Raw genomic sequence first — 25574 nt, forward strand, 5'->3', positions numbered from 1 at the left:
CCCAGTTTTAACCAAACAGACTGCATTCCTCGGCCGCCCATATAATTAGTCCGGGTCATACAAGGCCAGGCCATGCGATTCAACTGGAAGAATTGTGTGGAATTTCTGATAACTTTGGTTAGGAGGAAGCTAGTACATATTCTTTGTCTCTTCATTGACTTTATTCCCAGAATGTGTACACAATGGCTAATGCTGCAGCAGCCATTTTGGTTTAAGAGGCAACCTTGAAAATGGAGGTTCTTGGTGGGATCAACTAGATGGAAGGGTTCTGGAACCCTGAGTAATCTGTGGAGTGTAGCTCATCTATTAAAGGTACACTGCTGGGCTTCCCTGGTGGCGCAGTGGTTTAGAGCCCGCCTGCCAATGCAGGCGACACAGGTTCGTGCCCCGGTCCAGGAAGATCCCGTATGCCGCGGAGCGGCTGGGCCCGTGAGCCATGGCCACTGAGCCTGCGCATCCGGAGCCTGTGCTCCACAATGGGAGAGGCCACGACAGTGAGAGGCCCGCGTACCGCAAAAAAAAAAAAAAAAAAAAAAAAAAAAAAAAAAAAAAAGGTTCATTGCCTACCTGATATTTACATAAGAGAGAAATAAGCTTCTATCTTGTTAAAGCTACTATTGTTCCAGGTCTCTATTACAGCTAAACTTTACCTTAAAGGACATACTATGGCACAACAGGAAAGATTTGAAACTCTGAAAAATAACACAAGTCAATATGCCCTGCTTCCTATGGAGCCTTACTTGCTCCCTGTACTGTCCCAGGCACTTACAAATTGGTTGAACCATGTTTTTAGTTTTTCCACCACCTCAAGGCCATACCATTTTTCTTTTTAATATACAGACCATGGCTTGCACTGAGTAAGTGTTTAATAAATATTTGTTGAATTGATTTTCCTGTTCAAAAAAAAAAATTGTCCTGCTTCCAGACTGATTCAGAGCCACGTAATAAAATAATGGCAAAAGGCCTTCTTACTTGTCTCTCCAAAAGTTGTGACCCCAGTGTCCACAAACATCTTCAATCCCGGTCTTCACGTGATCAAAAAACTAAAACAGAAAAAGCAGGCTGATTAATTTTACCTCAAATCAGTCATTTCCATTTCTATTCATAAAAATTAGGAATTTCTATTTACAGAAATTCTAATTCTTATTTCTACTTATAGTTGTAAACATTTTATCTATAGAAAGTCTAATTATAGGAATTTCTCTTAATATCAAGCTTAAACTTCAAAGGCCCTGACAGTTTTTGCTTTTTGTTTATTTGAATAAACAATAAAACAACAATTCATCTTCGAACAAGTTGATGAGATGTTTGTCATATCAATCTTAGGCAATTCATAGATTATTTTTCTTATCGTGTATATGTATGGCTGAGTCACTTTGCTGTGCACCTGAAACTATCACAACGTTGTTCATCGCACATACTACAATATAAAATAAAAAGTTAAAAATAAATAAAACAGCCTGTTCATAATTTTGGAAAATATGAAATATGGTAATAATTTTCCAGTAGAAACATTTCAGGTTGAAGGAAGTGATACTCCTGTATTCCTGAAGGAGTGTAGCCTCCTCGGGGCTGTGTTCATTCTACCCCCAATTCACGCCCTTCTCCATCCACCCTCTACCCTACCCCACCCCCCTCACCCTCTGCCAGTTACCTCTTCAGGAAATGAGCACCATGGTGTCAAGCAGTCTGACTTAATCCAATAATTTTCCCTTTGACCATTTAAATTGTTACACTATGGTTACATTAACACCTACCCGACAATGGATTTCCTCACTGACAGCTTGCTGTTTCTTATTGGACCTCTTAACATCAAGAAACTCCACCAGCGGTCGGATAGTTATTCCCTGCACAGAAAAACAAGGAGGAGAGGGGAAACTTCTTGTCAAATTCAAGAATAACTTCTATTCTCCTAAACTTTGATAACTGACAAAAGATACCCTGCCCCCAAGACTTAACACAGCATATGTAACATTTTGTTACTTTTCTTCTTCCTCTCTAACAGCTGGCATATTTTCAGAGGGCCATGTCCCCAAACCTGCTACTAGAAGCAAAACAGTGGACAGAATGCAAGGAATTGAAAGCGTTAATTCTATGTAATTCTAAGAAATAGAAAAAGAAAGTAATTCTAAAAATTAATAAAGTATTATCCAGTTCAGAGGAATCACCTACTTGGATTATTCACAGAAAACATCTCAATGATTCATTCATTAATCTATTAAACAATTTTAATTGAGCGTTCATGGCGTACATGTCGGCGGCTCAGGCGTTTGGGACACAGGGATGGATAGTTAAGGACCTCAGCTCAAGGACTTCATAGTCTTATGAGGAGAAGGATATGCACAAAACCAGTTATAAAGTAAGCACAGGAGGAACGAGAGAGACCCACAGGGAACGGGTCAAGGAAGGCTCTGCAGAAAGGGAACCCTGGATCAGAGTCTTACAAGTTGTTGGAAGCAGAACCTAGCAGAGACCTAACGGGAGCACAGGACCAGCCATGAGAAAGGATCCAGTGTGGGTTTGGGCATGTTCACAGGGCACTTGGGAAATGGAGAGAAACATAAGCTATTTAGTAAGGAAGAGAAAAAAATCCTTAATATAATAAAAAATATCTGCCAGAAATCTCTAGTGAACATCTGACTTAATAATGAAACATTAAAAGCATTTCTGTTAGAAGTAGGAACAACACAAAGATACTCCCAACCTGCTGTTCCACAATGCTTGTCCTGGTCAATGAAATAGGAAGAGACAGAGGGGAAAGCATAGATACTGAAAATAGAGTGACAAGGTTTTTGTTGCTCAAGGATGACCTAGTTTTTGTCCTAAAAAATCGACAACAATCTTTTTTCATTTAAAAATAACAAGAAAGTTTAGTAAAGTGACTAAACATAAAAAGAACATACACAAATCCATCCCATATACTAATTAAAAAAAAAACAGAATAAACACCTACAAAATAGCAATGAGACATACATGTATAGTGAGAGATAGAACGGGAGAGAATATATTTAATACTAGTTTATACTACTATATTATATATTATACTATATGGATTATATATATATATATACACACACACACATACTTTCATACTCTCTACAGAAGTACATAATACAGTATATAATCCTATGATGAAATGCACAAAAAGCCTTTACAAAGAGAACTGTAAAATGTAATTAAAGGATATTAAAAAGATTTGAGTCTGAAAAAACCACACAAAGTTCCTTGGTGGGATTAGTTAACAGTATTATGATGGCAATTTTACCTCAATACATGTGCGATACAATTTCGATAACATATTCCAACGGATTTTTAAGAAACGTGAGTATTTAGAAGTTGAGAAAATGTTCAAAATTAATCTGGAAGAGTAAATGGAACCAGAAAAATTTAGAGAAAGGAGAATGATGGGGAACTAACAGCTCCCAAAACAAACTATCGCTATTATGTTTAAAATTTTGTGATACGGGCACTAAAATAGGTCAAGGGAGGAGGGGGTGACAATGCGGGGTCCAGGAAGATCCCCGAGTTTCTTGCCTGGCTGGTCGATGGCTGCCACCACTCGGCATGAAGAATTCATGACCAGGAGGGATTACTGGATTTACGGGGAGGGGTGGATGTGTTGAGAGACGCTCCCTGACACGACTGGTTCCTCGCTCACCTCTCTGCATGTCTTTAAGTCTTTAAGAATGTTTCTGGTAACATAAACTGTGACACACACACATTTTGTAAAGGAGGTCATTAATTTTGTTCCATCAGTCCAGCTTTGGGCATTTTTCAGCTTCACTTTCACTTTCTAAAACATGAATGACTTTGAGCAAGTTTGGCATGACGCACCTTGTGTTCTACTTGTAGTTCAGTCTGCCACTTTGAAATAACATAGGGGGTAATAACCATTTTCCAATCAACACATATTCTGTAATTTTTAACTTATGTAAATGAAAATAGGTGTCAACATGTGGTTTACAGCGATGGGTGATTTCACTGAGTTTTAGATTCCATGAAGCCTCTAGGCTAATAATAGCTCCAGGAAAAAAAAAACCAACAAAGTCAGTGCTATTTATAAAATGACACAATGTGTTCTGAGGATACTAAGTGTTGTTTCACATGCTTTTCTCTACCAGGTATTCATTCAGTTAATAATAAGTGAGTGCCTTATATTTGTAAATATAGGACATAAAGGTAAAGATGGGACACGGGGCCTGCCCCAGTCACTAAGCTGATTTCTTCCACTAGACGGATAACCTAGAATAAATAAAACAAAACTGATCTACTAGAGGAAGCAAGTGTGGCCCAGCGCCCAGGTCAAGTCGAGTTTCTAAAACTACAACATAATTAAGTTTATAATTAATAAAAGTATGGATGAGATGCAATGACACGTCTCAGTTAAAAATACACATTTGTACAGATGAACCTATTTGCTGGGCAGGAACAGAGACACAGACATAGAGAATGGAGGTGTAGACACTGTGTGGGGGGAAGGAGGGGCGGGATGAATTGAGAGATGAGGATTGACATATATACAGTACCATGTGTAAAATAGCTAGCTAGTGGGAACCTGCTGTACAGCCCAGGGAGCTCAGCTTTGGTGTTCTGTGATGACCTAGATGGGTGGGATGGGGGAAGGGAGGTCCAAGAGGGAGGGGTATATGTATACATATAGCTGTTTCGCTTCATTGTACAGCAGAAACTAACACAACATTGTAAAGCCACTATACTCTGATATAAAAATTAATTAATTAAATTAAACCCCCAAAAGAAGTATTTGTTTAACCAGTTCCTTTTTAATAGTCCCCATTCTCTCTTAAAATTATTTGCAGTTGTCATGCTGTGCTCAAATGGAATTATTTGATAGGTTCTGCCTTACTTTCTCTCCCTCTCTTTGTTCGTTCCTTCCTCAATCCATCTATTTTGGAGGGAGAGGACATGGCATCCGAATGTCATATTAAGTTCCCCAAGCTGGATGTTATATTCTAAGAGCCTGAGTCTCTGGTTGGGGGACACAGTAAAAAAAAAAAAAAAAAGGAATACCTTTGAAAATGCACCTTATTTTACCACATTGCAGAATTCCTCATTTTGGTCACCTGAGGAACAGCCTGACAAGGCTTAGAAAAACAGCTTGTTACCATCCATGTGGGTGAAAAAATAAAGAAACCCCTTAGTTTTCCTTCAAACCAATGAAAAAAGTATTTGCAAAGCACAAGTTAAATTTTCACCCATTCATTTGGCTTTAGCGCAATAAACACAACACCCCAGAGTCGGGCCTGGCAGAGGGGAACTGTCACACAGCAGCCCGGGAAGAATGACAGCGAGGTAAGCTTTATTTTTTCCCTCGGCCATCTCTGCTTTCCGCCCACCCTCACCCTTCTGCTCCCAGTAAAGTGAGAAAGTAAAAGGCACTGCTGCCTGATTGAAGAAGGAGCATCTTGGGGTCTGTTCTTTTGGAAGAAAATGATTTCTTTCATTTTTGTTTTTTTGCAATTAAATTTTGCAAAAAAACAAAGCGGGGGTGAGGGCAGGGGGTGGGGAACGGCTTTATATTTCTTTGCTGATTTAACAGGCAGGCAATTTCCAGAAAGACTTGAAGAAACTGTTTCCATTCATTAAAAAATATTACTGTCATTGCTATGCTATCCTATATAAGGCTTTTTCACATTCCAAACTTGACCGCAGAGATCGTAAATCTGGTTGTACACACGGTGTTTATTTTAGAATGGGGTAAATGGGATGAGAACCATAAAGGTATTCAAGGAGGAGCTTGCCACCTTGCAAGTAGGGTGAAATGCAGACTCGTCAGTTTCGGACAATGGCTTAACAACGGATTACAACACTAATCCATGATGGAGGCAAAAAGAGACTCCGCTCTTGGAATTCCAGTCAACCGTGCTCCTTGATGGACTTCTCCTTAACTACTCAATCAATTTCCAGAATTGTGAGGAAATGCCCTATAATTATAGGGACTAACTGAATAATAATTATTGGGCTCGGAAATACATTGAAAGGAATTAAGTTTTTCTTTCTCCTATTATCATTTTACTTAATGTTATAATGCAAACAGAGCAAATCATCAGGTTAAAACCTTGCATCAGGTATTGTGTTTACATACACATTTCCTCTCCACTGCCTGGGAGGGAGGTACCACGATTCAGACCTTAGAGCAAAGCAAACCGAGGCTCAACAGATCCTATGAAGAGCTGGGCCAGAACACTAACCCAGAACAGCCTACTCCAACGTCTGTGCTTTCTACTGCTGGATTCTACCCTGCCTCAATCTTGAATATCATTTTAAAACAAGAGAGATAGCTTATATTTTCTATATCATTACCAATCTTGTTTATATGAAAACGAACGTACACGTCCAAGGAATCAGAATCGTTTACTCATTCCCTATTCTCCAAGCAAGACTGTTTTCCGGGAAGATGTTAATGGCTTCATCCAGAGGCCACTTTCTCTAATTATCAACGTGACTCAAGGAACGTTAAAATTCTCATTATAAATCTTAGTATCAAATAATAAGCCACGTGTCACAGGAAATTCTGCTTTAGAAGATGGTGCTAACTCACGAGTATCAGGATGGAAGTATTAAAATACTTCCTACAAGAAATACTAAAATAAGAGGGAAAGGCATTTTAATGTTTAATGATAGGTCCATCAACATAAAAGTCGTCATTTGGAGAAGAATGCATCGCTATTCATCAGAAGGCAAAATTGTATGCATGGACGATAATTAGTTGTTTCTACTATGTTTGGAACCCACTAAGTCTCTCCTCCCAGGCTCCTTTCCCTGAGTCCCCTAATAATGGATGTATTCTGGAAAAAAGAACCTTTCTGAAGGCAGCGTGTGTGTATTTGTGTGTTTGTGCACGTGTGTGTTCATCGTCTCCTAAAGACCAGTGGGGGATAGGAAATGGGAGGGAAAGGGGTCAGGTCAAGGACCCAAGTGAGAGCCGTTAGTCTCCAGTCTTTGCACACAGAGAGGGGATGGGGCAGACCACAGCGAAGGGAAGGGAACAGGAGGTGTGGGACCACACAATTATTCTTCCTATGGGCGTCACAGTGCGTGTCGCAGGGTCATCCTTAAACCTAATCAGAGCAGAAGACTGTCCACGGGGCATGCTTGCAGATGCCAAATATGGACCCCCCAAAATCGCCATCACTGAAGGGTTTACTTGCTACGTTTACAATACCAAACAGAGCCAACACAACTGTTTTGTTTGTTGCCGCTACTGTTGTTACTCTATCACGTTAAAAACTTTCTTAATCAACGTTAACTATGGATATACACAGCGCTCATCCAAAGCGGGTGTGTAGTCCTTTAACGTGGGGACTCAAAACTTCACTTAGACCTTATGCCTGAGGTACGATTCCAAAAAGCCAAAATACCAAGAGTGTAAAAGTGACACCTTATACTGACCACCTGTACGCATACATTCAATGAACAGCAGTATACATTTATTGTAATATTTTCCTTTTTCCTATGTGATGTTTGTTCTGAATGCAGAAGTGCAATGTTTTGTCTGTCGAATCTAATAACTAAACCACCTGAGCTTGCATTTTGCGTGTCCTCTCTGGAATTACATCTTTTTATTCAGTCTTTTTTTATCTCACGTTACGAGGCATACACCCATGGGGTTGGGGTACGGGGCTGGTTTTACACTATGGATATTTGTGTATACATAACGGCCGATAGATTCATCTCCAAACGACCTGGTTCTTGGGTGCTCTAGACTGACATGGTTCTCTTTTTGTATTTGATACTCAGATGTGACACCTTGATTTCTGAGCGCCTGGAGAAGAGTCCAGAGCATTGACTCAGGCTGGGCAGGGCTTTCTGTGGGGCGTTAGGACAGGGCAGCTAGCTTGGGAAGAGCTGGACAGTGACTCCCAGGCCTGACTTGTCCCCCTCAAGCACTCTGCCCTAGGCTGCTCCTGAGACATTAAAGGGCTCAAGGCAAAATAGATTCACTTTCTTTTTCAAATTCTTTCCCAGTTGGAAAGAATTTTTACATAATATTGAGCAGAGTCTGAAAAACAACTTGTGTCGTTAACGTGGGGCATTTGTTATACTATCCTCTTTACACTTAATGTATATTTGAAAATTTTCCTTAATAAAGTTTCTAAAATGTCAAAAACATAAAAAAAGAAGAAGAAAAACAGGCAAATGAGCACATTAGTGGTTGCCAGGGGTTGGGCGAAGGGACGGGAGGAGAGTGACTGCCTAACGGGTACGGGATTTCCACTTGGGGTTACGAAAAAGTTCTGGAGTTAGATAGTCATGATGGCTGCTCAACACTGTAAATGTATGTAACGTCAATGAATTGTACCCTTTAAAACTGTTACAGTGGTAAGTTTTATGTTATGTGTATTTTACCACAATTTAAAAAAAAACTGGGTTGAGGGGCTTCCCTGGTGGCGCAGTGGTTGAGAGTCCGCCTGCCGATGCAGGGGACACGGGTTCGTGCCCCGGTCCGGGAAGATCCCACATGCCGCGGAGAGGCTGGGCCCGTGAGCCATGGCCGCTGAGTTTACGCGTCCGGAGCCTGTGCTCCGCAACGGGAGAGGCCACAACAGTGAGAGGCCCGCGTACCGCAAAAAAAAAAAAAAAAAAAAAAAACTGGGTTGAAAAAAATAAAGAATATTTGTATGTGTAGAACTGACTCAGTTTACTGCCCACCTGAAACTAACACATGGTCCATCAACTCTACTCCAATATAAAATGAAAAGGTAAGAAAAATGGGCTCCCTTCACAACGCTGCCTCAGACGCGTGAGACTAGCTAATTGCATGCTTGTTCCAAGGTTCCTGCAAACACACAGTGAAAAGATGAAAGCAGGGAGTCTGCTTCTCCTCTCCACCCCTGGGGCGCCGTCTCCCTGCGTTGAGAAAATCAAACCAACCTGGGATGTCTGAACCAAACTAGTACGTGTCCCTCTAACTGGAACTATCCCTAACCGTAACTGGGTAATACTGTCTTCTCTCTCGGCGGGGCGCGGGGGCGGTCAGCAGAGCTCCCCGCAGTTCTGAGCTTGCCTCTGGAGTCGGGGTCCCGGGCTCACCCCCAGCCGCCATCATTCACCAGCCTCTGCCCCTTCTTACCATCTTGCCTGATCACTGCTCTGGGTCCCACACTGCCTTTCCCACTCGTATCCTTTCCTCTTAACAGCCTCTTCTCACAGCGGCCAGGGGCTCCTTTTACCAAGTAAAACACGTCACGCTTCTGCCCCAAACTTGGATGCTTCCGTTTCACCTGGACAGGAGCCAACGTGCTGGCACTGGCCCGATGGCCCCCGCTGCCCCACATGACCTAGGGCTCCGGACTCTCCCTCACCTCCTCTCTCCTAAACCACACTGCCCTCCAGCGGCCACGTGGGCTACGTGCACACCACCTCCAGACCTTTGTCTTTAGTTCCATTTGCCTGGAATGTTCTTTAGCTCAGCTAATCCTTTTCCCCCCTGCAAACCTTTACTCAAGTATGTTTTTCACCATTGCCTTCCACGACTATTCCATCCAGAATTGTAACACGACTCCACCCTCACCAGGCCTGAGCCCTACAGCTTCCTACTGTCCGGCGTCTCTCACCCTCTAACAGACTCTAATTCCCTCACTTACTCTGTTTACTTTCACTGGAATGGAAGCTTTGCAGGGTCGGGGATATTTCTGGGTTTTGCTCACTCTTGGATCCTAAGCACCCAGAGCACTGTCTGGCACACAGAGGAGCCCCAGACGTAATTTCTAAATGACTATCCGCAGAACCGAATCTCCTAAGGGCTGGATAATTAACTTAAAGGAGTTGATGAACTTGCAAAGTCAGGATCTTGACCCAGACCCACGCCCTCCTACCACAGCTGTCCACCTCCCCATATTAAATGTGTAGTCACCCCTCCCATCGTTTCAAGGGACGCAGTGAACCCATGTCAAAGAGCTGCTGGGAGGTCATCGCACAACCAGCATTTAATGAGCACACTTACTAGGTCAGAGAGGAAGACAAATGCCGAGGATTAGCAAGTTCAGCTCATAAATTTCCAGGAGGGAGCTCAGCTCACACAGCTGAGTTTCCTTAAATAGCAATTCTTCTGTGTCAGCCAAGTGACCAAATTGGACACCCTCAGGCCCCTGCACAACCCAGTGACGTGAGGAAACACCATTTTCCCTCATGTCCTAACTACCTAAGCCTCAAGGCACCTTGGCATCATGTAAAAGGAGTTCACGATGGTCACCTGAGTGACCTTGTTTCCTCCTGATAAAGCGAGAGACTTTGCCGGGAGACCGAGCTCCACTCACCAGGATGAAGACAGTGAAGAATATGACCACTATTGCCGCCGTGATGAACAGCTTTTTCCGGGGAAATACGGCAGCAGGAAGGAGAAACACCAGTGCGAAACAGATGGCCCCGCGGAGCCCACCGTAGGCAATGATGAACTGGTCCTTGAAGGTCAGGGGAATCGTCCGGAACCAGTTAATGGCCTGGGTCAGGACAAAGACACCTGAGAAGAAAAACAAAACCAAAGGAAACAGACTGTGTGAGGCCAGGACACAGGAACGTGAAGGCGCATTTTCTGGGCTTCTGTTTCAGGGTAAAGTATTTCCAAACGGGTCCCTTTCCTACCATCCTGCCCGCATTCCTCCTCCTGCCTCGCATCACTGGGCTCTTGGAATCAGAGACGCCAAGAGAGGTTAATTCCACTTAAAGGAAACGCATGAAAATACTCCGGGGAGGAAAGAGTATGTCAGGATGAGGGGAGAGGAGGAGAAACAGGAGAAGGGAGAGGCTGTGGAGAGCGAGGGGGTGGAGGAAGGAGATAAGAAAGACAAGAGCTCAAGCCTTCAAGAAAAGAAGTGGCTGCGGCGGCCACCAAGGGGAGGGGCAGGAGGAAGGGCCCATCTCTCCACGCGCGACCCCCAGCGCTCACGCAGGGGATACACGCTCATTACCCAGCGCCCTCCAGATCAGGCAGAAGGCCAGGGTGAAGCAGACGAAGGCCCAGTTCCACTCGTGGTTCTTCCCCACGGTGGACACGCCCATGAAGATGAAGATCAGGGTCTCGCTGACGCTGCTCAGCATCTTCATGAAGTACTTGATGGTCGTGTAGGATTTCTGGGACACGTTTTCTTCCACGTACTTATTCATGGTCATCGCACAAGCTATGATCCTACAAGAAGAGAGGCAGCCTCAGTTTAAACAGGGCAAGGGTCCTAATCAGCTCATCAGTCAGCACTTAGCTAACTGGTGGCTCCACCCTTCCACCGTGACGACAGCACCACTGACTGAGTTTGGTAAGTGAACGTGAGTTGCATCCTTGGAAACCCTACTGTCTCTAGAGGTCTTCATCGATACCCATGGCTCCAAGTGCCCGGCTCTACACAGCTTTCTAGCCTGGGGATGTGGACTTTGGCATCATCAGCTATACTGCCAGTATCACAAATATAGATAAACGAGTCCGTAATAAATTCAAAACCCATTATCTTCCTATAAAGCCAGTTCCATCTTCTCTATTCCTCTAGGGCCCCAAATGCTAAGCTATCGCTTAAAATCCTAAGCTTGAAACTATGGTCACATTGGAATTCTCTCTGCATCTCCTTGCTGCCCCCCTCACCATCTTACTGGTCACCAATTGTTTTCTAACCCTCATCCTGGATCTCTTGGACCCACCCACTCTTTTTTACCCCGATGCCTTAGTTCTGGGTCTCATTTCTACTTATCTACGATATCCACTTCTGGGAAATTCAAAACGTATTCACAGGCTCTGAAAATTCCTAGTGGAAAGAAATGGTTTTGCTTGTTTTCCCAGCACTTCCAAAACTCTGGGACCACAGAGGTCTTCATGTCCCTTTCCCTTGACATCTATCTTTTTTTAACTTTTATTTTATATTGGAACATAGTTGATTAACAATGTTGTGTTAGTTTCAGGTGTACAGAAAAGTGATTCAGTTATACATATACATGTATCTATTGTTTTTCAAATTCTCTTCCCATTTAGGTTGTTACAGAATATTGAGCAGAGTTCCCTGTGCTATACAGTAGGTCCTTGTTGGTTATCTATTTTAAATATAGTAGTGTGTGAGCTTCCCTGGTGGTGCAGTGGTTAAGAATCCGCCTGCCAATGCAGGGGACACGGGTTCGAGCCCTGGTCCAGGAAGATCCCACATGCCGCGGAGCAGGTAAGCCCATGCACCACAACTACTGAGCCTGCGCTCTAAAGCCCGCAAGCCGCAACTACTGAGCCCATGTGCCACAACTACTGAAGCCCGTGCGCCTAGAGCCCATGCTCCACAACAGGAGAAGCCACCACAATGAGAAGCCCACGCACCACAACGAAGAGTAGAGCCCACTCGCTGCAACTAGAGAAAAGCCTGCAAGCAGCAACGAAGACCCAGCACAGCCAAGAATAAATAAATAAATCTATAAAAAAATAAATAAATATAGTAGTATGTACATGTCAATCCCAAACTCCCTAACTATCCCTTCCCCCACCTTTCCCCGCTGCTAGCCATAAGTTCCTTCTCCGAGTCTGTTTCTGTTTCGTAAATAAATTCGTTTGTATCATTTTTTTTTCAGATTCTGCATATAAGCGATATCGTACGATAGTTGTCCTTTTCTGTCTGACTTCACTCAGTGTGATAATCTCTAGTTCCATTCACGTTGCTGCAAATGGCACTGTTTCATTCTTTTTGACGGCTGGGTAATATTCCATTGTCTATATGCACCACATCTAGTATAATACCACACCTCTGCACAGTCTGGGGAAGGAAGGGCTCAGGATACAGCCCAGACTCCTAGGTTGGGTGCCCGAAGCCCTGCACACTCTCCCCTGAGTGACAATTCCAGGTGCCCCGACCCCCGGCCCTCTCTCCACTGAGCACCCAGCACATGCTCAACGGTCTGTAATTTCCCAAAGGGGCCCTGCTCTGTGCTGTCTTCTTGGCTGGAATGTACCCCTGGCCAACTCAAAGGCCACCCACAGGGGGAAATTTAGTATGAGCTGGGTGATAGCTCATACCAGCCTCCATCTAAGGAGACACAGTTACTAGAAATTACCAAAAAGGCATCATTATCCAAGGGTGCTGTAGAATAAAACAGCACAGAATCTGAGTGAGCTGCCCGCCTTCCACTGAGTGAGAACTGCGCCATGAGCTAATCGCTGGTCACGATCTGTGAAGTTTCCCACCTTCTCAGAGCTCTAGAGCTGCAATGACCCTACGAGCTTTCCCCCAACCCCCTTCAACCACTGCACTTAGTCTCCCTTACCCTGAGATGTCTGATGTTTTACCAAAATCTTCCTACTCTAGGCATAAGGATAAGTAGAAGAATGAAAATCTAAGGGCCTTCTGAGTTGAGACCTAAACAGGTAACCACGAATATATCTCATTGCAAGGAACCGACCTGTTCCTTCCGTAGAAAACACGTATATCTATTCTGTGCCGCCTATGAAAACAAAACAAAGACCCCCCCAAGCCAAGGACCATGCATTTAGCCTCAACGTCCCTGCCCACAGAAAGAGCAGGTATTTCTTTCAGACTGATATGAGTGAGGAATGCATAATTCCTGTGGCTCCCCAAACAAAGAGAACCTTACTAAACGGGCCAGTAAAATGCAGCAGCACAAACACACAGCAAAGCCTGTGAAGAGCTGAGGGCTTATCCAATAAGAGTCCACGTCTACAGAGCCTCCACTCTGCCAGGGACGGTGCAAACGCTTTGTATGAGTTATGTCAGTAAACCTCCTTACAAGCCTCTGAGGCAAGTTCTGTCATGGTTCCCATTTTATGGATGAGAGAACAAAGGCAGACAGAGGTCCAGTGACTCAAGGTCACACAACTAATTGATGGTGGTGCCAGGATTTTAACCCAGGCAGTCTGACTCAAAGCCAGAACTGTTAGGGCCCTAACTCTTGCTCTTTCTTTTTTTTTTTTTTTTTTGCGGCATGCGGGCCTCTCACTGTTGTGGCCTCTCCCGTTGCGGAGCACAGGCTCCGGATGCGCAGGCTCAGCGGCCATGTGCATCCGTTCCCAATCACAAGCCTCTTTCACTGGTTTCCTATGGCTGTGGTATTAGTAAATACTTAGTGGCTTAACAATAACACAGGTTTATCACCTTACACTTCCAGAAGTCATAAGTCCAAAATCATTTTCATTCTCTTCTTGATCTGGGGCTAATGTCAAGGTGCCGACAGGACTGTGTTACTTCAGGAGGCTCTAGGGGAGAATCAGTTCCTTGCCTTTTCTACTTTCCGGAGGCTGCTCACATCCCGTGGCTCATGGCCCTGTCATGCTGACCTCTGCCTGCCTGGTCCCATCTCCTCTGACTCTGACCCTCCTGCCTTCCTCTCATAAGGACCCTTGTGATTTCATCCAGCCCACCCGGATAATCCACTGTTCTCTCCCCATCTCAAGACCCTAACTTGATCACATTGGCGAAGTCCCCTCTGCCGTGCAGGGTAACATATCCCCAGGTTCTGGGGACTTAGACCTTTGGGGGCCATCCCTCAGCCGGCCACAGTGTTGTTGGCACTCACCTCCCTTGTGTGGTGGCCACGACCAAGGGCACATCCCCCGTGGGCCTGGTGACCGAAGCTAGCGGGAGCTCTGTCACACTGGCCTGACGTGAAAGCCTGGACCCTTCCCCAGTACAGCGGGCAGTAGACACTGTGGACCAGAGTGGCAGGTGGCATCACTGCCAGCCACCACCTGAATACAAACCACTCGTTAACCGCATTTCTGAACATTTTCATCTTGCATATTTTGGCTCAATTCTTTTTTAATCAGACTTTAAAAAGTAAAAGTTGCCCAATACTAAGTGATGAGGGCAAAAGCCAGAAGACTCTGAATCATACTATGTTTTATGAAGAAAAGACACATACACAGCAGCACATACTAATGAACCTTTCTTAAATGCTGCCAAGTTGAAAGCCTGTAACAAAACCAATGAGGGCCATCATTCTTTCTTGAATTCTCTTATCCCATGCAAAAGATGCTTTAAAATGGTTTGACTATTAGGCATTTAAACTTAAGGACAAATATGGAGAATGACAAACACCAAAGTACGTACCACCCAGCTTCTTCCAATCACTTTTACTTTTAACAATAAAGCATCAGCTATAGAGTTGAAACCCCTACATTTCTCATACCACCCCTATTTCCCTCTGTCCCTCTTGGATTTGGATTTTTTGTTTATCATTCAAAAAGGGATTGCTAAAGGGCTAAAGAAACTTGCTTTTGTGTATGTGCTAATTATTTCCCTCTGAGATCACGTTCACATCATTCACTGGGAAAGATATAAACCATACAGGCAAAACGTAATCTTCAGCCCATTAAATGAGCGATTAAACAAAAATTTCTCTTCAGAAATTATTGAAAACTATAGCTTTGATGTAGGAATAAAAAAATACATGAATTATACATGACTGTTCACGGGATCATTTTCCACTGCTTTGTATCCTTAACATGACACCAGAGTGATACTCCTGTCTGCCAGACACCTCCCTGTAACTCAACACCACCTCTGAACAGCACAGGTGCGATCCTCCGGGGGAAAAACACCCTCAGCAGGTACCAGAGGCCCCGGAGCCCGGCAATGCCCTGTTCAGGAAATGCGGGTGTCTATGGCGTGGATGAACAGTACAGGCTGGGGACAAATGTTTCAAAGGTCGCGTTCTGGCCCGTCATGTACAGCTCAGTGCACACAGCCTCTCAAGCAGAGGCCAGGAGGTGTTTCATTGCAAAGAGGGGTCTTTTTTGCTGTAGGATGCTCTAACCTACATCAAAGCACCTCACCTTCAGTAACATCCTATGTACACAAAACTACAAATGAGTTAGTCTCCCTTCAATTAGGGAGGTACACACAATAATACAGTCTCCCTGGAAGAGAGACTGCCCCTTTCCTGGATCATCACCTATAGCTGATAGTATTAACCGTCACCATAAGTTTGACTCTCCTTCATTTTTCTAAAAGAATTATGAGACGCTTCTAGAGCTGGGGAATGGTGCAAACTGGAGCCTTACTGGGTCTGGAGCTCGTGGCCAGGAGTGCCTTGGGTAGGAGGTCACGTCATAGCAAATCCCAGTAGCACTGAAGCACGTACAGAGAGGGAAGATTTCTTTCTCCACCAAAGAGAACTCATGAAACTTTCACACCTGAAGCCCACAGCCTCTCTCCCTCATCCTGAACATCAGCGTGATAATATCCACACCAAAATAATAACCAAAATAACTCGTGACGTTTTAGAAAACTCTAGATGAATTTCTTCACCCTAGAGCTCCTTCAAACATAAAACGACTGGTCTTCAGTATTCCCAGTCTGACCTTACTTGTATCAGCTCACGTCATTGAATCATCTTTCTCCCCGCTTTCCATGTAGGTCTCTCTGTCCTAATCTTCCAATTTAGTTCATATGATCAGGAATAACAACTGAACATCAACCAATATCTTCTTAGCATCTACTCTGGGTCAAGTTCTGGGCTGGGATCTAGGAAGACGGATGCAAATAAGAGGCAACTTCTACTCCCAAGAGTTCGTGGTCTAAGAGGAGAAAGAGTCGTGGAAAGGTAATTGTAACACAGCATGGCAAGTGCCAGAAACGGAGGAGGGGAAGGATGCTTTGGGAGCACAGGAAAGGAAATCATTGCTTCTGCCACAAAAGAGGGGACATTTGAGCAGAATCTTCATGGGTAAGTGAGAGCTCTCCAAGCAGGAAGAAGAGGTAAATGATCCAGAAAAAGAAGAGGACACATTCAGAGCCATGAACAGGTTGGTATATTCAGGGACCTGAAGAATTGACTCTGCTGCGGGGGAGAGAGAGGAGGAGAAGGTTAACAGGTGAGGACACGGAAGTTAGGGGCCAGGTAATGACATGTGACATAACTCTTACGTGTTATGCTTAGGAGTCGATTGTATAGGCTGGTAGGGAAAATGAGAGATTATATCTTCCACCAAGTAATTAATGTTTATCTCCCCAAACCAACTGGAAGCTTCATGGGGGGAAAAGTGTCATCAGGGCTTATCACAGTGCCTGGCACCTCATTAATGTGTTTTGAATCGATGATGACATGGATCCAGGGATGGATTACTCATCGGAACAGTGGTGTGTCGTGGACAGATTTGCATTCTAGAAAGAGAACTCTGAAGGACATGTGGAGGACAGATCTGGAGGGGAAAGACCTAGAGCTGGGAGTCAATTTGTTTCCCGCAGTGGTTTTTCGTTTGGTTTTCAAAATCCATTGCAGCACCTGGCCCGTATAACCTCCCAGAAAAGGTCTATGTTTGGACAGGTGTTAGGCTCCATTCCGTGGGACCACGTGGAGGTAAGGTTCATATAGAATTCACTGGGGCCCTCTGCTTTGTTATTATCTTGCCTCACATGGTGGTTTAACATAAATGTAGGGTGATTATCACCAATTTAGAGACAGAGAAGCTAAAGCACTATAATTAGCGGTTTTTACATTCACCGGCAATTGAGGTTTTCTTCATCACTGTAGCACTCTTAATGCAGCATACAAAAAATTCAGGCCAGCTAATACTGTCTCAACGGTCTTCCGGGGGGAAACAGACTTTCTATGCAGATAATATGTCACTGGACTATCTTCGGAACAGAAAATTCCAACTAACACTTTTTTCTATAGTACTCCACGACTCCACCCTGGCAGCCAATGAATCGATGTTCACGTCTATGGATGTCCACTTCCTCTCCACCAGAACCCACACTCTGAGCAGAGCAGGGGCTACCCTTCTTCCACAGGTAGCATGGCTCCCTGCATGCAGTGGTACCAAGTGTATGTTCGCCTGATGCTGGCTGAGTCTACCTTAATGGGGATCCACAGCCCTTCACTAGGCAGTCGGCATCTGTAGAACCAAAGGGAACGGCATCCATAAAGATGGCGGGCAGTGAAGGCAGATTTCTGGTTGTGAAGATAAAACATACACATACCTTGTCTGTGTTCACTTACATATGGTGTAGCCATGACTCGGTTAATTCCGTTTATAAATACTAGTACTTTTATTTTTTTGAAGAGTGGTCAATTCTCTAATTTCGATTTCCACGTTAGACCTGTTCTGTAATCTGAACTGTGAAGAATTAGAACTGAGCTGACAGAAAGAATGTTGCAAAATTCTTTCATGCCTACTCCATGCCTGTGTGTGATCTTAAAAAGTATGGATTCAGTTGCAGGAAAATACTGCCCAAATAACAGTTGCACATTCCCCATAAAGACTTTGCCAAACATAAAAGCATACTCTACTAATCAGTGCCAAGCATTAGCAGAGATGAAGAACAATTAAAAAGCTTTCTCTGTATTGATTAAAGCCAGGTCTGTGGTGACTCAGGGTACACTGTATGTTCTCAGAATAAAGTACTCACTCATGTGAGGTAAATTAATTATTCCAGGGCACGAATTTACTATACAATGGATTGCCTCTTCCAGGAAACCTGACAACCAAGAGAAAGTGAGTTTGACATATGAGAAAATTTTTTTAAAATTCTTTTTCAAAGCAATATCCAACCACCAAAATGGAACAGCCTTTCTTAAAATATCAAAATGAAATAAATTCAAATAATTATAGATGCTTGATGATTCATGCAGTCTTGCCCATTTCATGGATTTTCCACATCTCCTGTTTTTTTTCTACTTTAGATGCTTTCAATTCAACTACTGTTTATAGCTCATTTCCTGCCTCCTAAAGCAAGCATGGTCTTGTGGAAAGAACACATAAGAGATCACAGCTCAGGGTCAAAAGTGTGATGAAACACAAGGCATCAAGGAACCCACGGCATCCACTGACTCTAGTTGGGGACTGTTGACAAAGGCATGAGAGGCAGGAAGACTGGACCAAGATCTTGATGATGGAATTAAAGTTTTCCAGCTGGGGCTTCCCTGGTGGCGCAGTGGTTGAGAGTCCGCCTGCCAATGCAGGGGACGCGGGTTTGTGCCCCGGTCCGGGAGGATCCCACGTGCCGTGGAGCGGCTGGGCGGCTGGGCCCGTGAGCCATGGCCGCTGAGCCTGCGCGTCCGGAGCCTGTGCTCCGCAATGGGAGCGGCCACAGTGAAAGGCCCGCGTACCGCAAAAAAAAAAAACAGAAATGGGAATTATTCTCGGAAATTATACCGTATTTACATTTCTGTTTATAATCCTATTTTTCACCTTGGCCTACATATAACTAGAAAATAACTTTAGCCTTATTATAACTTCAGAGTCTGAAAGACGAAAATGCCACTTTAAATTGTAAGCCCTAGACCAAGAGCAATGTAGTGATGACTTGATCATCAAATCAGTTTCTACAGCGTAATTGAAACACAGGCCAGCAGTAATATAATCATTTTCAGATAAAGACAAAGACCAGTCAAGAAACAGTCAGAAAAGCAAAGTGATGGCAGAATCAAACAGCAAAAACGAATGGTGAGCTCTACGGAGCAAAGCTAACAGAGGTACGATACAAGCCATATATGTAATCTTCAAGTTCCTAATAGTCATGGTTAAAAAATGTAAAAAGATGCTGGTGAAGGCAACTTTCATAATATGTTTACTTAATGCGACAGATCTAATACACTGTCATTTCAACATGCAAGCCATATAAAAAACATTGAGATATTCTACAATCTCTTCCTACTAAATCTTAAAAATCTGATGTCTATTTTACACTTAGAACACACCTCAAGTTAGACTGGCCACACTTTAAGCGCTCTAAAGCCACATGTAGCACATGACCACAAGAGTGGACTACACTCAGGAAAACAAAAAAAGTGGCCGTCCACCGGTTTTGTTCCTCCTTCAAAAAACCAAGCCAATACTGGAGTTTACCAGCTGAATCTATTTCATTAAAAGTTTAAACCATCAAAATAAATGAAAATACGTTCCCGAATCATTTACACTAATCTGGGTAAATACTGTGTGATCTCACGTATCTGGTATCTAAAAAAAGCAAAGTCTCAGAAACAGAGAGTCAACTGGTGGTTGCCAGGGGCTTGCAGGGGTTGTACAGGAAACAGGTAACAGTGGTCACAGGCTACAAACTTCCAATTATAAGACGAATAAGTTCTGGGATCTAAGGGGCAGCATGGTGACTGGAAAATCCTGGATGTGATGGTACATTCGATAGTACAGGCAGTTAACAATACTGTATTGTGTACTTGAAAGTTCTCACCACACACACACAAAGAAGGGTAGCTACGTGAGGTGATGAATGTGTCAGCTAACTTTATGGCGGTGATCCTTTTGCAATATACACATATTATCTAATCATCACGTTTTTACACCTTAAACTTACACAATGATGTGTGTCAATCACATCTCAATAAAGCTAGGGGGAAAAAAAGGGTTATAATTTCAAATTCCTTCCTGACTTTTCTAGTTTTGCCCTGCAGGTGAGGCAAAATTATACAAAAGAAAACAAAAGATTAGGTGAGTCACCATTAAAAATATAATACAGTTTTGTTTGTTTCTTTTTCACTTTTTTCCTGAATGTGTCCGGAAAATTAAGGGAGATACGATTTGTCTTTTTTCTATTGTTTAACTAATTTCCTGCCTCAGTTTACTATCTTCCTCCCTTACCCACTGCCCCCGTGCCATTTAGTGTTTGAGGTGGTCACATAAGGGTTTTTTAAAATATTTTATTTTGGCAGTTTTGAAATACATACTGTTCTTCCACTTTTATAGGTTTGTTATTTTACAATTTGATTTAACTTAAATAGAACTGAATTGGTCACTGTAAAAACTCATTCTTTTTTTGCTGTACCACACAGCACGCGGGGTGCAGAATCTTAGTTCCCCGACCAGGAATCGAACCTGGGCCCCCTGCAGTGGAAGCGCACCAGATCACCAGGGAAGTCCCCATATAAGATTTTAAAGAGGTCAGTTCTGACCAGTGAGAGCTATCGGTGAAGGCATACAGCATCATCAAAAACAAAGCTTTTATTTGCCAAGACAATATAAGGTACAAAGAGACGATGAACAGAGCACGAGACCCAGAGCCATAGATGGAAGCCTGCGTTATGGTCCCCTCTCTCCTTTCCCTCCAGACTCTACCTCCCTGCTGTTCTACGTGATGTGCAGGCATGCACAGCCACCCCCCAGCACCTGGACTTAGCCCTGGTCTAAAGCATCATCTCTACCTGTCCTGCTCCAAGAGCCCCAGCTGGCCTGCAGTGAAGCCAACAGCTACTCTGCATGCAGGCTGCAGGATTAAGCCAATTCTTATGCAACTGACTCAGTCTTTAATAGCCATTTCTTCTAAAAGAAAATTTTTTTTTTGTTTCAGGGGAAGATGTGGGCGTTAGGTTAGGGGTGAATTTGAAGTTTAAAGCTCCAACTAGAAATAAGATGATGTGGCCTGCTCCCTCCCTGTTTTTTCAGGCTTTAAGACTAATTCGATTTACATGGAGGCCAGGCCAGAGACTAGGTGATGACTGATGACTTGTATGCAGACTAGCATTTATCCAGGTTGTGTTATCCAGATTGCTTTGTTAAAGCTCCAGGTCACCTTCTTACACGGAGAAAAACACCCAGTAAACATGAGAAAAGGCTAGGGAAAATTAATAAAAGACACCTGTCTTACGCTCAAAATAAACAAATGATCAAACATGATGCTTTGGATCATGTTTTATGAATGTCTTGAAATGTCACGTGCTCTTTTCTTCCCCCGCCCCCGTATTTTGAGAAGACCGGTAAACGTGAACTAGACATCGTGGCCTGTAGGGCTCTGGTTTCGTACGACTGTATCTTGAAGAGATGGTCTTCTAACTGCTACACCTGGTGGGCAAACCAGGAGCAACCAGAAGAAGAAGCTACAAGATGGCCAGCAAAAGCATGCTTTCTTATTGTTCTCAAAGTTTTCAACAGATGACAATCACCAATTCCTACACAGGAAGACAGGAAAGAAAGGGAACAGGATCCTCACAGCCTCAGCAGTGACCGCTTCCGAGCAGCGAGCGCAGCCCTGCTCCTTTATCCCTGAGCCCGGCATTCTGGAAATGCCTGTGAAAGTCTCATTTTAAAAATGTCATTGAAAGGTGCTTGTTTTTATTTTTTTAATTTTTTTTACATCTTTATTGGAGTATAATTGCTTTACAATGGTGTGTTACTTTCTGTTTTATAACAAAGTGAATCAGTTATACATATACATATGTTCCCGTATCTCTTCCCTCTGGCGTCTCCCTCCCTCCCACCCTCCCTATCCCACCCCTCTAGGTGGTCACAAAGCAACGAGCTGATCTCCCTGTGCTATGCGGCTGCTTCCCACTAGCTATCTACCTTACGTTTGGTATTGTATATATGTCCATGCCACTCTCTCACTTTGTCACAGCTTACCCTCCCCCTCCCTGTGTCCTCAAGTCCATTCTCTAGTAGGTCTGTGTCTTTATTCCTGTCTTACCCCTAGGTTCTTCATGACATTTTTTTTTTCTTAAATTCCATATATATGTGTTAGCATACGGTATTTGTCTTTCTCTTTCTGACTTACTTCACTCTGACAGACTCTAGGTCTATCCACCTCATTACAAATAGCTCAATTTCATTTCTTTTTATGGCTGAGTAATATTCCATTATAGATATTTCTCCAAAGAAGATATACAGACTGCCAACAAACACATGAAAGAATGCTCAACATCATTAATCATTAGAGAAATGCAAATCAAAACTACAATGAGATATCATCTCACACCAGTCAGAATGGCCATCATCAAAAAATCTAGAAACAATAAATGCTGGAGAAGGTGTGGAGAAAAGGGAATCCTCTTGCACTGCTGGTGGGAATGTGAATTGGTACAGCCACTATGGAGAACAGTATGGAGGTTTCTTAAAAAACTACAAATAGAACTACCATATGACCCAGCAATCCCACTACTGGGCCTATACCCTGAGAAAACCATAATTCAAAAAGAGTCATGTACCACAATGTTCACTGCAGCTCTATTTATAATAGCCCGGTGCTTGTTTTTATTGTTAGAGTGGATACTGGGACATATCCTGGACGGACCTGTTAACTGGAGACCCAGGGCCCAGGCCTCACCCTACAGCCATGGCTTTTGCCCACCAGGGCCTCACTTTGCTCATTCATAAGATGGAACTGGTAATTACCAGTTCCTACTTTCTTTGCAATAATGCTGCTAGAATAATTGAAACACCAAATCGAAAATATTTTAAGTGCCCTCTAGAGAAGAAACACTAAGGAATTATCAACCCATGAAAACAAAACTAAAGAATATTGGGTGCCTGCTGTCCTATCAGGAGGACGTGGCCATTTTTTTTTAATTTGTAGAGCACAGCAAAGAGATAGTATTTCCCGGCAGGCTGCCGGCTGCTGTGGGGACCAAGCATCTCCCTCTTCAGGACGGTGGGTTTTCGGCATCCCATGCCTGGATCCCAGGGCAATGTACAAGGTGAGGACCAGAAAGGTGCCTGATGCCCACAAGGGGGAACAGAGTCCCAGCTCAGTTCATGTCGGTGTGGATCTGAACTTAGGAATCCCTTAGGCGTCTGTTAGTGTCCTTGCATAAGGGGGATGATGGGAATCATTTTTGTTTTATCCCTGCGCAGTTTTCTGAACATAAAGTTCAAAACACATGAGCCAAGAAACAAATTTCTGAAATCAATGCTATGAGTCCCCTCTCCAACCCCAACTATAGAGCTGTGATACGTGAGGGGTCTCGTTTAAGAGACTAGAAACTTTCCCTTAACTTTAGCTCTAGAGCTGTGGAAACGCACTCTGACGCACGCACACGCACACACACACGCACACGTACACACTTTCCCTACTACAACTTATCCCAGTATAGAAATGAGCAGAAAGATATTAGAAAATTAGAAAACAGGAACTTTCATCTACCCCCTAGTGTTTGAAGCTAAAACTCTCCTGAACACACAGGAACACGTGGACACAAATAATTCCTTAACGTTAAATAAAGAATTGAACTATTAGGAGAGGCCACAAAGGGGAAAGAAAACCTAAGACTGTCCAGAAGCCAGCTCTGCAAACAGCTTCTAAGACAAAGAACGAGAAGACAGATGGAACTCCACCTCCTATTAATTTACCTGTTGTCAGTGAAGACCATATCAGATCACAAGTTCATGACAAAAAACCAACAGCAGTGACAGTAGGCTTTGTGGATGCCAGGATACACTGCTTCCAACATCTTTCCAAAGAAATCAAAATGCTGGAATCCTGCCCAGTGCTTTCCTACCTACAACTAACACAACACTGTAAAGCAACTATACTCCAATAAATTTTTTTTTTATTTACATAGAGTAAAATTCACTTTTCTTTGGTATAGAGTTCTGTGAAGTGAGATAAATGCATACAGTTGTAGAACCTTCACTACAATCAAGATATAGAACAGTTTTATCACGCCCACAGATTCTCTCATTCTGCCCCCTCCTAGTCAACCCTTCTCTTCATGTCCATCCTCTGGAAATCACTTATCTGTTTTGTCTCTGTAGTTCTGCCATTCTCAAAACATCTTATAACTGGAATCACACTGAATTTATCCTTTGGAATCTGAGTTCTCTCACTTAGCAATATATATCTGAGATTTATCCATGTTGTTGCATATGTTAATAGCTCATTACTTTTTACTGCCGAGTGGGATTCCATTGTACACATGTACCATAATTAATTCATTCATTCACCAGATGAAAGACATCTGAGCTGTTTCTAGGTTTCGGTGATTATGAATAAAGCTGCTGTAAACATTCACACACACACACATACAAAAAAAAGACACTGCATTTTGAACCCAGACCCATCTTCTGCTCTACAGAAAGATGTTTCTTTTTCATCAGACTTTTGTATCAACTACCTGCTCATTACATGATCTCATTCTAAGACAGGCTGCCCAAGAGTCCACCCAGGACAAAGTTGAAGCATGGGGCATCGGAAAGGCATTAAGAAGAGGAAGGAAGAAGGCGAGAGGGATGGAGAAGTGGGAGAGAGGGGAGGACAAACCCTGGGAGGACCAGGTTTCACGCTCCACACTCTTACAAATTCAGAGAGAGGTGCTGCAACCCTTCTCTCAGCTCCCCAGCTGTCTGACCCCTCTGCCGACTTCCCTTTCCCTGTGGCTCCCATTTCTCTTAAACAAAAAGGGGCTCTTCTGTCCGCCTGCCGATGCTGGGGACGTGGGTTCGTGCCCCGGTCCGGGAAGATCCCACATGCCGCGGAGCGGCTGTGCCCGTGAGCCATGGCTGCTGAGCCTGCGCGCCCGGAGCCCGTGCTCCGCAATGGAGCCTCTGCTCCACAGCAGTGAGAGGCCCGCATACCGCAAAAACAAACAAACAAACAAAAAGGGACTCTTCTGAGCTTGCTCAGAAGTCACGTGCCGTCACTCCCATTAACCTTAACACCTGCTTTTAAACGGTAAAAGAAGGTGCCATCAGCATGAAGTACGATAGGAATTTCTACACTCGGTACAAGTTAAATGCGGAAAAAATGACGAGTTCTATAAAAGAGGTGTCTGTGGACGTGGAATGTTAATTACATCATGACACCAGGATGCCCTGGACCGACATCCTCCAGCAAGGACAGTGAATACAGCCTGGAAGTGCACACAGTGTACTTTCCAAAGGGCGGACATGCACATCTGTGATGTACCCCATACAG

The 25574-nt window shown here is 43.6% G+C and overlaps 1 protein-coding gene across 1 annotated transcript in view; it reads right to left on the reverse strand.

Annotated features, from left to right (window-relative positions):
- Nucleotides 1–25574, reverse strand: part of SLC9A2 (solute carrier family 9 member A2) — an 85156-nt gene that overhangs the window by 15398 nt on the left and 44184 nt on the right. Inside the window, exons 4-7 of the mRNA XM_065890776.1 lie at nucleotides 10929–11146; nucleotides 10278–10480; nucleotides 1758–1847; nucleotides 973–1043 (exon numbers count right to left, since the gene is read on the reverse strand). Coding sequence (XP_065746848.1) covers nucleotides 973–1043; nucleotides 1758–1847; nucleotides 10278–10480; nucleotides 10929–11146 — 582 coding nt within the window. The remainder of the gene's footprint in view (nucleotides 1–972; nucleotides 1044–1757; nucleotides 1848–10277; nucleotides 10481–10928; nucleotides 11147–25574) is intronic.

The sequence above is a fragment of the Phocoena phocoena genome, chromosome 14, assembly GCF_963924675.1.
Source record: "Phocoena phocoena chromosome 14, mPhoPho1.1, whole genome shotgun sequence".
In the NCBI taxonomy this organism is placed as follows: domain Eukaryota; kingdom Metazoa; phylum Chordata; class Mammalia; order Artiodactyla; family Phocoenidae; genus Phocoena; species Phocoena phocoena.